At 51.1% G+C, this 14,379-nt stretch overlaps 1 protein-coding gene across 11 annotated transcripts in view; it reads right to left on the bottom strand.

Moving 5' to 3' along the window:
* Nucleotides 1-9,546: 9,546 nt before the first annotated feature.
* Nucleotides 9,547-14,379, bottom strand: part of Jade2 (jade family PHD finger 2) — a 50,500-nt gene continuing 45,667 nt past the window's right edge. For all 11 annotated transcript variants that reach the window (XM_020168461.2, XM_074057305.1, XM_074057308.1 and 8 more), the window contains one exon: nt 9,547-14,168. In XM_020168461.2, coding sequence (XP_020024050.1) covers nt 13,354-14,168 — 815 coding nt within the window. In that variant the 3' untranslated portion in view covers nt 9,547-13,353. The remainder of the gene's footprint in view (nt 14,169-14,379) is intronic.

Raw genomic sequence — 14,379 nt, 5'->3', positions numbered from 1 at the left:
CCCTCTGTCCTAGGGCCTTCAGCTTTGAGAACTGAGACACTAGGAGTCACTTCATGGGAAAAAGGCAAAGTAGGTGGGAGCTTCTCTGTGGCTGGGGCCCCAACGTGCAAGGACACTACTCTGACAGGTCCTGAAGGAACCACACCCTGCTGCTTTCTTTCCTGACTGTTTGGCAGGAAGCTACTTAGAGAGCAGTCTCTGAGTTTTTCTCCACCTCAGCTTCTATATGGGGCCAGGTTCAGAATCGACAGGCCTGTCGAGTCCTCTGACTAGGTCCAGGTGGCTCTGGAACCCCTCTTGGATTTGCTGGCCCTCATTCTGCTTTTCTCCTTGAAGAAGAAACACCATGACTTTTCTGATCACCTGGTTACTAAGCAACTTTTTTGCCCAGCACCCTTTTATGAGTGTGAGGCTGGGTTCTTACTCACCAGGGTCTTTTTCTCTCTTAAGGCTGGGCACTGGTGGCTCATGCCTGTAATTCTAGCTACTTGAGAGGCTGAGGTCAAGGAGGATCAAGGTTCAAGGCCAGCCTAGGCAAATAGGTCACAATACTCCATCTCTAAAATAACTAGAACAAAATGGACTGGAGGTGTGGCTCCAGTGGTAGAGCACTTGCTCTGCAAGCACAAAGTCCTGAGTTCAACCCCAGTCCCACCAAGAAAAAAAAGAAAAACATACAAAACCTTACAATAAGGGAAAATATTCATTACAATATCGAGGCAGGGCTGGTGGAATGGCTCAAGTGGTAGAGCGCCTGCCTAGCAAGTGTGAGGTCTTGAATTCAAATCCCAATTCTACTCCCCCAAAAATAACCAGGCAGTTAACTAGTTATGTGCTCAGGTGTTGGATTTAGGCATTCAGCCTGCATTTCCTGCTCGGGGCTGCCATGATACGAAGACAAGTGGGCAGAGATCTGGCAAAGTACCACAGAAAACAAAAGGAGTTTCCTCAACACCATGGAGGAATTTCTAGAAAGAGCATCAGAGCTGATGAATCTTGAAGAGTACAAACTGGTTAGGTGGAGAAGATGTGAGAGGGAACATTCCAGGCTGACAGACCAGCAAAGCCAAAGCCAAAGGAGAGGAGACAGAAAAGGGCACAAAGACATGAGGGCTGGTGGAGCTCAGTGCCTGAAGAGGTAGGTGGAGAGTGTATTGGAAAGAGGCACAAGGAATTGGGCAAGGTGGCTTTTGCCTGTAATCCCAGCTAAACGGGAGACAGGTAGGAGGATTGTCATCTGAGGCTGGCTTGGAAAAGAAGTGAGACCTCATCTGAAAAAATAACTTAAAAGCAAAAAGGGCTGGGAGTATGGCTCAAGTGGCAGAGCACCTGCCTTGGAAGTGTTAGGCTCTGAGTTCAAACTCCAGAACCACCACCAAAAAAAGAAGGAAGGGAGGGAAGGAAGGAAGGACAGGAGGGAAAGAAGAAAGGGAGGGAAGGAAGGAGGGAGGGAGGGAGGGAAAGAGGGAGGGAGGAAAGGAGAAAAAGAAAAAAGAAAGAGGCAAGAGTGGAGGGCAACAAAAGACTGTGACACTGGTTACTCCAGAGGCACCTGCACACCCATGTTTATTGCAGCACTATTCACAATAGCCAAGTTATGGAAACAGCCAAGATGCCCCACTACTGACGAATGGATCAAGAAAATGTGGTATCTATACACAATGGAATTTTATGCAGCCATAAAGAAGAACGAAATGTTATCATTCGCTGGTAAATGGATGGAATTGGAGAACATCATTCTGATGGCCCAAAAGACCAAAAATCGTATGTTCTCCCTCATGTGGACATTAGATCAAGGGCAAACACAACAATGGGATTGGACTTTGATCACATGATAAAAGCGAGAGCACACAAGGGAGGTGTGAGGATAGGTAAGACACCTAAAAAATTAGTTAGCATTTGTTGCCCTTAACGCAGAGAAACTAAAGCAGAAACCTTAAAAGCAACTGAGGCCAATAGGAAAAGGGGACCAGGAACTAGAGAAAAGGTTAGATCAAAAAGAATTAACCGAGAAGGTAACACATGCACAGGAAATCAATGCCCTGTATAGCTATCCTTATCTCAACCAGCAAAAACCCTTGTTCCTTCCTATTATTGCTTATACTCTCTCTACAACAAAATTAGAAATAAGGGCAAAATAGTTTCTGCTGGGTATTGGGGGGGGGAGAGGGAGGGGGAGGAGTGGGTGGTAAGGGAGGGGGTGGGGTAGGGGGGATAAATGAACCAAGCCTTGTATGCACATATGAATAATAAAACAATAAAAAAAAAGAGTGGAGGGCAAGATCACAGAGCATGAGGCCTAACCTCAGGAGAAGGCAGGAGTCCAGGTCCTTTCCCATCATTCAAACTGTTTGTCACCTCTCACCATAAGTTCTTTATTTCTAACACTGATTCCAACATCAGTATTGTATGTCACATGACCTTGTTTTTGAAGCGAAGATAGGTACCAGTGACCCCACCAGAGAGTCTGCTTGTAGGGCCATCATATCAGGATGAGTTAATTGAAGTTGGGACCACCTGGATGGATGTGTGCCCTTAAAATGGCACATGTCCACTGGGCATGTACACTAAATGTGTGACACCAACAAGGGGCAAGATTCTGGTTTGAAGCAAAACTAAAACACGTGTAGCTGGGAGTGTGGTTCAGTGGCTGTGTTTGATCCTCAGCACTACAAAAACCCCAAAGTACAAACTGATGCTATTGAAACAGTAGGTTCTGCTGATCCCCTAAACCCCTGGCTGAGCCCCTGGAGACAGCTTCAAGTAGGGAACTGAGAAAATATCCCCAGTCTCTACACAAACCTCTGGCTTTACCTGAACACTGTATGGGAGTTGTGGGGCTGTCCATGGAGTGGAAGGGTACCAGGAAGAGGAGGGGCACCCTAAGAAAGTACTGCACTTGAAAAATCAGGATGTGAGGTATCTTAACTGTCAGCATAACGGTCGTCTAGGGAAACTGGACTTGATATGATCTATGAGACTCTAGAGCTGCAGAGGACTGAGAAATGTCACATGTCAAGGAGTTGTCAAACAGTGGTGTTTAAGAAGGACCTTCTCAACACAGGTGTCTTAGCTGTGACTTGACAGCTCAGTGACAGGCCCCCTGTCACCGGAACTCAAGCCAAGACTCTGCTAGAAAAAGAGTCCATGTAGGATGGTGGCTGGACAAGATAGGTTCTCAGAGGTCCTACCACTCACATGAGATTCTTCGGATGAGGGCCAAGAGGGAACCAAGGTGCAAGATGATTCCAGTCTCCCTTTGAAGAACTGCTTCTGGAGAAGAAGGCTCCCTAAGATTTTCCCCCTCCCCCTCCCCCTCCCTCTCCCTCCCCTCCCCTCTCCTCTCCCCTCTTCCCTCTTCCCTCCTCCTTCTTTTTCTTGGCAGTAGTTGGGTTTGAACTCAGGGCCTTGTGTTTTCTAAGCAGGCACTCTACCACTTGAGCAAGGCCTCAGCCCTTTTGGCTTTAACATTTTTCAAATAGGGTCTCAAGTTTTTGCCCAGGCCAGCCTGGCCAACCATCCTAATTATACCGCCCACTTACCTAAGATGACAGGTGTGCACCACTATGTCCGGCTTATTGGTTGAGATGTAGTCTTGCTAACTTTTTGCCCAGGCTGGTCTCAAACCTCAGACTTCTCAATATCTGCCTCCCAAGTAGCTGGGATTACAGTGGGAGCCACCATGCCTAGCCCAAATTTACCCTCTTCTTGAGATCCTCTGACTCTTCCCCAGGAGAAGGGAGACACCAGGTCCACCCTGATGGAGCCTCCTTCCTGGTTCTCCTTCAGTACGGAATTGGCATGAATATGACTGCTGGCTGTGGAAAGCTATCATATGAGTGCCCAATATATACCAGGCACCTGATACCAGACCAGGCAATCTCCCTGCCTCAAAACAGCAGCCCAGGGTGGCGGTGGGGAGTGCGATTTTGCTAAGTCACTTTTCTCCCTTGACTTCCCCTACAAACCTCTGGCTGCTCTTCTGAATCTCATGTGGATCACAACATTCAATCCGAAGCAATGGAGTGTTCCTTATGGGGGGAGGGGGGCTGAGCGGGGAGGTCCTGCCCAGCTGCCTCCAGGCTCTCAGGCTACAGGGTGTGCTGGGTGATCACAGTTGAGGAGGTGCCCAGACTACTCAGAACGCTGGGCAGCTGACTGTGTCACACACATCCTTTAAGTCACTTCCTGGTGTCCACCAGATGTTTATTACCAACCACTATCTGGCAGAGGCAGGCGGCTTAGTCTCTGCCCTGACCCCAGATCTCGCTCAGCTGGCTTGGTTGAGCTTAGGGAGGCCGCCCTGAGGGAAGCTTGCAAACACAGGGCTGCCAACTCCAATTCCAGGAAGTGCAACTGAGTAAACAGATCCCTCTGGCCACCTTGCCTTGGCCCACCTGGCACCTTGCTGCCAACTCTGCCTAAGCCACTGTGTCCTGCCCATCTCTAACACCTTCCGTGGGTCCTCATTTGACCCTCTTCATACCTATGCCTATGTTGAGCCTCGGCCACCAGAAGGCGCCCTTCTCTCCATTTAATGAATGAAGAAACTGAGACCCAGAAAGAGCTAGAACACAGTTACCTAATTTGTCACGACCCAAGGCCCACACAATTTCATTTCTATTACTCCATCATGGTGCATTCAAGCACGAATTCTCTAGACACGAATGGCCCATGTTTAATGGATGCTAAGACTGTAGGAAGATTGAGGATCACTTCTAGACCTGGGGCAACGGCTTGTACCCATCTTGCAGGCATCCAGACATACCAAAGAGGCATAGACCTCACACCCAAACTGGACACCAATGTCTTACCTTTTCTTCTAGTGCCTTCCTGCCCTGCCCCTGCTCCATGATTCACCCCATCCCTGCCTTGAACTCAGGGCCTCATGCACTTTAGGCAAGTGCTGTATGACTGAGTTATACCCCAAGCCCCCAGACCTGGCATTTCATACCATTATCGTTCTCACAGCTAGTCCCATGCTCCTGGTGGCCCCCTCACCTGGTGACAAATGGATCAGCAGACACAAAGGTGTTCTGATAGTGCAATGGTCCAGGCTGAGGGGACAAAGCTTCCTCCTGTCTCTCTGCCCAAGTCTAGGCTGGAGGCTCACTTAGCCCCAAGTGCTGACCCGCTCCACCTTACCCAACTGCTTCAAGTTGAAGAGCCCTAGAAAACTCTCACCTGACCTCTCTGGGCAAGAGCCCGTCCCCAAGCTGGATCTTAGAGAACAAAATACTTCCCAAACTCTTCTCCCGTTGTCCAGATGGGGAAGCAGGCACAGCAGGTCAGCGGCAGAGAAGAAATCTCACTCCTGGGCAGGTGTTTCCTACAGCACTGTGCAAAAAGCCTTGGGGTGTAGGGTTAAAAATAATGAAGAAAAGAGTTCTCAGCTGGAGGACTTAGGGGAGTAACAAGCACCTGGGAAAGGCAGAAGCATACATGAGTTTAATACTTTAATTTCTTTTTTTTTTTTTTGCAGTACTGGGGCTTGAACTCAGGGACTACACCTTGAGCCACTCCAACAACCCTTTTGTGTGTGTGTGTGTGTGTGTGTGTGTGTGTGTTGGGTATTTTCAAGATAGGGTCTTGCGAACTGTTTGCCTGGGCTGGCTTCAAACTGAGATCCTCCTGATCTCTGCCTCCTGAATAGCTAGGATTACAGGCGTGAGTAGTTTCCTTTTGGTATTGTTAATGTCATACTGTGCCTCACTTATAAATTAAACTTTATAATAGGGGTTGACACTATCCACATTTTCAGGCCTCCATTGAGGGTACCCTGAGGATAAGGGGGCTTTATCCCATTTTTACTTCTTGATTACTGTGGCTAGTGCCTCCACCAACATGAACTCCTCAGATGTGAAGCTTAGACAAGCAAAAAATGACTCTGTGATGCAGTGTCCCTTCAAGGACACTTGAGAGGTTCTGTCCAGCTGTGGTTTGGCCATGAAATACAACAGAGGGTGCATTGGGAACAAGACAGGTGCAGCTGGGTTCTGTGTGTCCTGGTTGCCACAGCTCCTTGCCATTGCTCTCACACTAGGGTGAGCCTGTTGGGGTGTCGGGATAGTCTTGGATCTGTGGAACATAACTATTTGTCTGGCATTTTTATTTGTTCAATCTGCCAGTCCTCCCTCCTACTGACTAATGGTTTCCCTTCAGGCCTCTGTACTCCTAGCCTGGGTCACCCAGAATGGGCCACGATAGATGCTGTGGACTCAAGCCTGGCTTGGGGCACTGGGTACCAAGCACCAGCCTGCTGCATTAAGTTTGCACCTTGAGTCACCTGCTTCACTGTGTCCCCATCCTTTCCTTCTTCTCTTGACTCTTAGCTGAGAGTCTGCCTGGACCCTAAAATCTGCCCTACAATCTGTATTTTATGATCCCTTCTTTTATCATCCCAAATGATGATGTCTCACGTTCCCTGCCTGAATCTTTCATCTGAGTCAGACACACACAGGTGGCTGGGGACTTGGCTTTCACAGTGCCAAGGAGTCGTCCTTGTGGATGCCCTCCACATGGAGGTTTTCTGTGAAGGGCAGAGGAGCTGGGTGACCACTTTGAGCAACTGCATTTCCAGGCATGAGTCAGAGGCCTCCTCTATGCACCTGAGACCCTCATCTCCAGGAAGAGACGCCTTGGCTGCCTTCACTGAAGACTCTGGACACAGACAGAGCCAGCCTGGAAGAATCCAGTGCTCCCTCTTCAACACACTGGTGACTTCCTTCCTGAACCTGTCAGTCACAAGGTGGCAGGGCCTAAGTCTTTTTGGCCTCTTCACCCCACCCACAATTGGGCACCCAGCAGGCCTCAGCCAATGTCCTATTCTCCCTGGAGGCATCTTGTATCTTCACTGTCTCCCTGTTCTTGCAGGTGAGTAGAGAAGCCCCTTTTCTGGCCTGGTCTGCAAAGGACTGTGGGGAGGGACTGCTGCCTGCAGGAGACTCAGAGAGGACAGGGAGGTGGGAGGCTGAAGCTCTGTGACCTAGATATGCAGGGTGGCCTTGGGAGCCACAGCTGAAGGCATGTAGGTTGGGGCCTGGCAGGCAGCAGATGGTGCCCAGAATCCACCGAGCAAGTCTAGAGCAAATAAGGGAATTCAGGAAGGACAGAGGAGGACCCTGCACACTCCCCAGGTTTATACTTCTATCAGCACAGTCTCACTGGTTTGTGATTGTCTGATCACACACTGCCTCCCACACTCACCTGGTCTCTCTGGAATGGGGCATATATCCATCACCACATCCTCAAGGCCCCTCAGCAGGTGCTTAGTGAGTACCAAGTCAATGAATGCAGAAATGGAGGGATGGTGAGTGACACCTGCTCCCCTTGCACACCTGTGCCCTCTGCTGGCTAGAAGAGACCCTGTCGGACGTGATGCCTGCCTTAAAGCAGCCATGTGGGTTTAAGGGTGCAGAGGGATCCCCCAAGGACTTGAGCCAGGAATGTAGAGTCAGGCCTGTTCCTCAGCCTCCTGCCTTCCCTAAAGCAGGACAGAGAGTCTTCATGGGTGGCCATGCCACACTCCATAGGAGCCACTCTGGAAAGCTGAATGTCCCTAGGACTGCAGCATCTTGATAGCCACAAGCCACATGACTTTGAGCCCTTGAAATGTGGTGGATCCACATGGAGCTGTACCATGGAAATATCACAATGAAGCCCCATTGCACAATTAATGTACACAATTAAGCCAGGCATGGTGGTTCACACTTATAATCCCAGCACTTGGGAGGCAGAGGCAGGAGGATTGAGTTTAAAGTCAAAGCCTGGACTACAGAGTGAGAGTAAGAGCCTGTATTCCCCCACCCCCCAAAAAAAAAGAAAAGAAAAAGAAAAAAAAGAACAGCCAGGTGCCAGCATATTTGGGAGGCTGAAATCAGGAGGATTGTGGTTCAAGGCCAACTCAGGCAAAAAAGCTTTTGCGACCCCATCTCAATGAAAAAAAATCTGATGTGACTGTTCTTGCCTGTCATTCTAGCTATGGCAGCAAGTGTAAAATAGGAGGATTGTGGTTTAGGCCCACCTGCGCAAAAAGCAAGACTCTATCTCCAAAAATAACCAGAGCAGAGAGAATTCAAGGGGTAGAGTGCCTGCCTTGAAAGCACAAAGTCCTGAATTCAAATTCTGTATCTCAAAAAGCATTAAATAAATAAAAAAGCTCCTATTAGGTGCTGTATGTGAATCACATGCATTTCCGTTAACAGTGCTGCCGTGACCCAGAGGTGCCTTGGGGCCTACTGCCCCATCTATTAGTTTTGTGGGTAAGGGTTGTGGACCACGGTGGCTGTGGAAGGAGGCTACTGAGCCCAGGACAGCTGGCACATAGAGATGACAGTCCCATCCCACAGGTAGGTGGGCATCTCCCTCAGAAGCCTACTCAGTCCCCCATCTGAGTTCCTACCAGGACCTCAATGATTGAGAACTCCAAGCCCTCCCACTCCCAGCTGGATCCTGGGGGTCGAGCCTTAGTGCCCAGCAGGAAGTGACCCATCAGAGAGGGGGTCTTCCTCCAGACATTCAGGGCCCACTCCTACTCCACCACCCAGGCTTAATTCTCATGCCTTCTGCAGACCCACAGAACCTTGGACTGGAGGAAACTTGGGAACCTACCACCTATTGTACTGTGACCAAATGGGCCATTCTCTGTGACAAAAGACTAGGTCAGTGGCCCCAGAACCTAGATTCTAGGAGTCCCAATTTAACCTCTTCCACTGGGCCCTCTCATCTCTTGGGCTTCAAGACTGCACGAGGCTCCCTCCCATGAATGACAAGACTTGACCTATTTTCCCACATGCTGAGCTCAATGCCACGAGTGCTCTCTACCCCACGTGCATATACAGCTCCCCGTGGGTTGCTACTGATTTATTTATTTTGGTGGGACTGGGGTTTGAACTTCAAGCAGTAGAGCAGGTGCTCTACTGCTTGGGCCACATCTCCAATCCATTTTGCTTTGGTTATTTTGGAGATGGGAATCTCATGAACTATTTGCCCAGGCTGACCTCGAACTGTGATCCTCCCAATCTCAGCCTCCCAACCATGGTTGCTCAGCTCTGCTGTTGATTCTTTAGGTCTCCAGTACCTGGAGGCTCTGTGGGCACAGCAAGCCAGCATACTGACAGGGAGATGGAAGTACTGTCAACAGACTAACTGCTGAAGGAATGAATGATGTCACTCCCTCATAGAAATCGAAACCCTTCCTGAGCTGTGTACCCCACTGGCCTGTGAGCTGACCCAAGGACGGGTCGGCTACATCCCCCACGCTGATGGTAATGAATGAAAAACAAACCCAGGAAGAAATCCCCACTGATCTAAGCTAAGGACAGAGGCAGGAGGATCCTCCCATACTGGTGGCTGGAGGTGGTGACAGCACAGCGGAACTTATCAGGTGTGACTTTGGGCATGTCCCTCATCCCCTTTGAATTCCAGAGGATAACACTGAAGATCACACAAAACCCTGCCCTTAGAGGTTGCAGCAGGTAGCTTAGGACTCTTGGGTGTGTGCAAAGATCCCCAGGATCCAAAGCAACAGAGCCTCACACCAGCCAGCACAGAAAACACTGCTTTATTAACTGCGTTTGCCAGCACACGAGGAGTGTAGAGGGCTCCGTAGACACAGGCCCTGGTTGGCAGGGGCCGGGGTCTGGAAGCCCCAGTGAGTGAGCAGGACAGGATGGGGCTGCGAGCTATGCAGCGAGCGGCAACACAGAATCATGCAGGGCACGGCAGGCACTGGCCACATGGAGGTGACCATACAATCTATTGCTCGTTTAGGGTTGCGAACACAGACAATGTACAAAAAGGAGAAATAGGTCTTTGCGGTAATGAAAAATACATTTTTTTCTCTACAAAGGAATTCTTTTCTAATACAAGAAAATAAATATTGCAACATAAGCCAAAAATAATTTAAAATTGCTCTTTTCAATATATTTTCAATATTTCTCTTGTATATTAACAAATGGCACATCACTTTCTTTGAAACAAAGACAGAAGGTGTCTCCTCCTGTGACATTCATACCATCCCTCCCACCGCCACCCCATGACGATTTGGAGCACAGTGTTTGTGCATCTGAGGGAGAAGGCGGCAGGAAGTGCCTTAAAGAACAACCAAAGGTCCCAGACTCCAGCCCTGGCTCCTTAGCCAATGTGGCCAGCGGGCCAATGGCATGAGACAGTGGTCTCCCAGAGGGCCTTGCTATAGGGATCCAGATTGTTCTGCAGAGCTTCAGGCATGGGCAGAGGTTGGCTACATCTGGCAGTGAGTAAGAGAGGCCAGGTCCAGCTGCTGCCCATCACTGTTTGGCAGAACTGGGCAGCTGAATTCCAGTGTGCCCATACACAGTGCACAATGACGTGTGTGCACACGGACATAAAAGATGTGCCATGGTGCACACACAGTCCAGCGCCTATGCCTGGTAACCCTGGGTGGTTTCTCCAAGGAAGCTGAGGTCCTTACATTGCAGAGGCTCACACACAAAGTCAGAGCTCACTTAACAAAATAAATGAGCACTCTACCTTTCTTCTCCTTGTTTCAAAATACATTTATGATACATAAAAATACTTTCCTTGCACATTATCCTTTGTCATGTGATGAGAGGGAAGGAGGTGGAAGGTGGCTAGGACTGGTGAGAATGGGGGACAATAGCCAGAATGAGTGACAGAGCAGATGCCGCCTCCCTGTAAGGAGAGGTAGGGAATGTGGGCAAAGGGAAGATCTGCTGTGGTCGTGGGGCAGCAAAGCCCTCTACACTGTGGACAGTGAGCTGGAAAGAGCACAGGGGACAGGGTCTGTAGCTAATGGGGAAAGGCTGGGGGCTGCTGGGGACTGGGAGGAAGGAGATTGGAACCCTGTCCTCCCTGGAGCCTGGCAGACATCCTGCAGGTGGAGACAGCTGCCTGATGAAGACTGGCCTAGGGCCTGGCCTGGGAATGAAGGGGCCCACCAGCCAGCTGGCCTAACAGACATCAGGCCTCTACAGGACACGGGCCCTAGGGATAGTTAGTCCAAAGCAACAGCCAACAGAGAAGAGGGGCCAAAATCCAATGGCCAGTGTAAGCAGAAACTTAGTGAAACTTGCCAGCGCCCATCTGCCCGCCCAGTCCAGGCTGTGACTGTGGAGCTCAGCCAGCCCCCGGCAAGAGATCAGATTCCCCTGCACTTACCCCTTAATCTCCACCCAGAGCCCAGCCTCCACCCCAGAGTGCCAGGAACGGGTGAGGGCAAGACCACTGACCCTCGAGCCTTGCTGGCAACCCCACACCTGGCAGAGTTTGGTTGTTCTTTAAGCTTACCCCTTTGCCCACTGCAGGGTCAGAACAAGAAATCCAGCAGATAAGGTTGTGACCTAAAGTGACCCGAAGCACGGGGAAGGAAGGTCTGTTCAAAGGCAGTAAACAAGAGACTGGGGTGGGGGACGCTGATGCTGACACTGTGCTGTCACTACTACCAAGGCGGGCAGGCAGACTAAGTCTACGTGGTACTCATGCCATCCTAACGCCCAGATCCTTGGAGCTCACCCCATACCCTCAAGAGTCCACTTGGATTAGACAAATTTGTCTGATCCTCTGAACTTAAGTCATTATCTTTGTTTCTGATTTTGTTAAAACTCACATGAAATTGAGTGTCGATGACAACGCCACTGTCGTACCTTGATAGTTTTGGAGTCGGAGTGGGAGGTCAAGTCTTTCCCCATACCGCTTATTTGCTCTTTGTGTATTCCCACGTGTGTGGGGGGGGGGAGGGGGGACCACGTGGTAAAGACGGTTTCCACGATGGTTTCACAGTCAGGATTTCCCCTCGCAGGGGGTCTCAGAGTTTAGGAACACTCACAGTGGCCCAGCCCAGGTTCTGAAATCCAACAGCAGCAGCAGCAAAGCCTCCCCCTCCAAGGCCTTGGGCTCTCCTCCATGGGTGTGCGCAATGACCGTTTCTGTACTTTGTTGCTAAAGAACTCCATTTAAAAGAAGTCCAAGTGACAAGTTGTCAGGTCCAGGCTGTGCTGTATTATGGTCAAAATATTCTTTGGCATCCATAGAATGATTCGACTGATTCACTGGACTTTTGCAAGGTTCTGGTTGGAGAAGTTCTGGCTTAACCAGTGGTGGAAGTGACCCAGGAGCAATTCATAAAAGAAAAAAAAAATGTTTCACGGAATTCCTTTTTTATTTGTTCCCTGAGCTATCACCCTGGGGCCACTCCACTGAAACTCTTCAGAGCAACTACCTGGGACCTGCAGGGTAGGATAGGGAGGTGGGAAAAAAGGGGATGGGGGGGAAGGTGGGGTGGAGGAAAGGGGTTAAGGCGTAAAGGGAAGGAAGAACACAGGAACATCCAGCAAGACTTCAACACTGGCCCACCCTGGGCCCCGGGATCCCACTGCTGTTGGAAGGAGGCGTTTCCAAAAGGAAACTGAGGAAGAAGCTCATCTCTTAGCAGGACTAGGAAACTTGAAAAGGCAAACGGTCTGGTCTGGCCAGCTCCGTGTAGGAGTGACCCGACTTCAGCAGAGACTGGCCCCGAAGGAAGGAAGGAAGGAAGTTGGAGCCCCAGAGTAATTCTATGCAGTGGCTGGTCTGAGCCCCATGCCCCTGGCTGGGCACTGGCCCTCCCTTGGAGCCCTCCACCCACACTGGTGGCTGGCTGTTTGGGAGTCCCCTGAGTAAATAGAACAGCTCAAGAAGGATTCTACGAATCCCTTCCCAGAGCCGCTGGGCTGGGCGCTGGCAGGGGCAGAGCAGCAAGGGAGGGGGAGTGGTGGGGTGGGCGGGCAGGCCTTAGATGATGTGGGTTGGTCAGGAACCAGTGGTTCCCCCTGCACCCCCTCAGTGCTTTCTCATATAAACTCGTTGTGCTTGTGACAGTGAGTAGACTCTGGCTGGGTATCGCTTTATACTTCCTTGGGGATCAGTGGAGTACAGCAGGACCCCCCAAATGGGCCCCAGTGCAATTTGGGGGCAAGGCGGGGCAGGCCCTGGGCAGGCCCATCTGCCATAATAATGCCCAAACTACAGTCTGTGTCACCCAGTGGCAGCGGGCAGGAGTCCTGAGCTCTTCTTCACCTTGCCTACATCTAACCAGAAGCCCAGCAATGCCGTGTGGGCTGGGACAGGGGTGGCGCACAGGACCTGGCCCGGTCCCTGTGGCCAGAGCTGTGGAAGGAATCCTAACGTCCTAGGCCAGCACAGAGGAAAGACAACAGTGTGGAATTCAAAACTCTTTCTATATTAAAAATAAAACCACAACAGAGTGGCAGCCTCAAGGGTCTAGGACACTCAGCAGTTGGAAATGGCAGTTGTAACTAGGCTGAGGCCTTGTGGGGAACAAGGGCAGGGCCCAGGATAGGGGTAGGGATTGAGTTAAGAGGCAAGTACCCCCATGCGGACCACTTCCTCAGCCCCTGTCTCCCTGGAACCACGCTGAACCCCGCTGTCCTCTGTCTCTACATCTGAGTCACTCATTTCCTCATCAGAGAAGTAGCCATCAGCCTCAGTGTCAAAGTGCAGGCTGACTTTTGGCTTCTCGGCCACAGCAGAAGGCAGTCCTGTCCCAGCATCAGGCCTGGCACCCGGTGATCTCCGGGTGACCTTGCTTTCTCGGGGTGGCCGGAGCCGGCCCAAGGGCTTAGGGCTCACCGTAGGGCCAGGCACTTGGACATTCGTATCAGCAGCCATTGGGGTTGCCTCGTCCGGGGTCTCGGGGACTAGCAGTGGGGGGCTTTCTGGGGCTGCTGGGACAGGACAGTCCCCAGCTGTAGGGCTGGACGGCAAGTGAGAAGATGTCCGCCGTGGTGGCTTCCTAGTCGGTGGCCCTTGCCCTGCCTTGCCATTGCCTGCATCCTGGCCCCAGGGCTTCTTGGGGGGCTTGTCTGGAGTTGTCCGTGAACCGGGCCCATCCTGCAGTGGTGGGGGTTTCTTCTTGGCAGGCAGGCGGGTGCGGCCTCGGGCTTTCCTGGCAGGGTCACCAGGTCGCAGCGAGGGGTCCCGCATAAAACTGAGCAGCGTCTCCTCGTCCTGTAGCAGCTCCTCCGACAGCAGTCCAGGGGCAGGGTCTTCACGGTGCCCATTGTTCAATGACCACTCACTCATGGCCATGTCTTCTGCTGTGATCTGCACTGACTGTGCCAGCCAGCTGTTGAAGAAGGTGCCATCGATGGGGAATGAGGTGGACAGGCCTGACAGAGGTGAGAGAGGAGGAAGGTGAGATGCCATATGGGAGGTGTGTCCCACCCTTTCAGGAAGTCCTCGCCAGCCCTCCCAGCACCATTGTATGTCTTCTTCCAGCTTCCTTCCATGATGACTCAGGCAAGCCATCTTGTTCTGTACATCCCGCCCACCACTACCAAAAAGCAAGGCCATACCATGTTCCCTTATGGGACATCCTAC

Source organism: Castor canadensis, chromosome 16 (assembly GCF_047511655.1).
Source record: "Castor canadensis chromosome 16, mCasCan1.hap1v2, whole genome shotgun sequence".
NCBI classification, from domain to species: Eukaryota; Metazoa; Chordata; class Mammalia; order Rodentia; family Castoridae; genus Castor; species Castor canadensis.
This window is presented reverse-complemented; position numbering and strand designations above follow the sequence as displayed.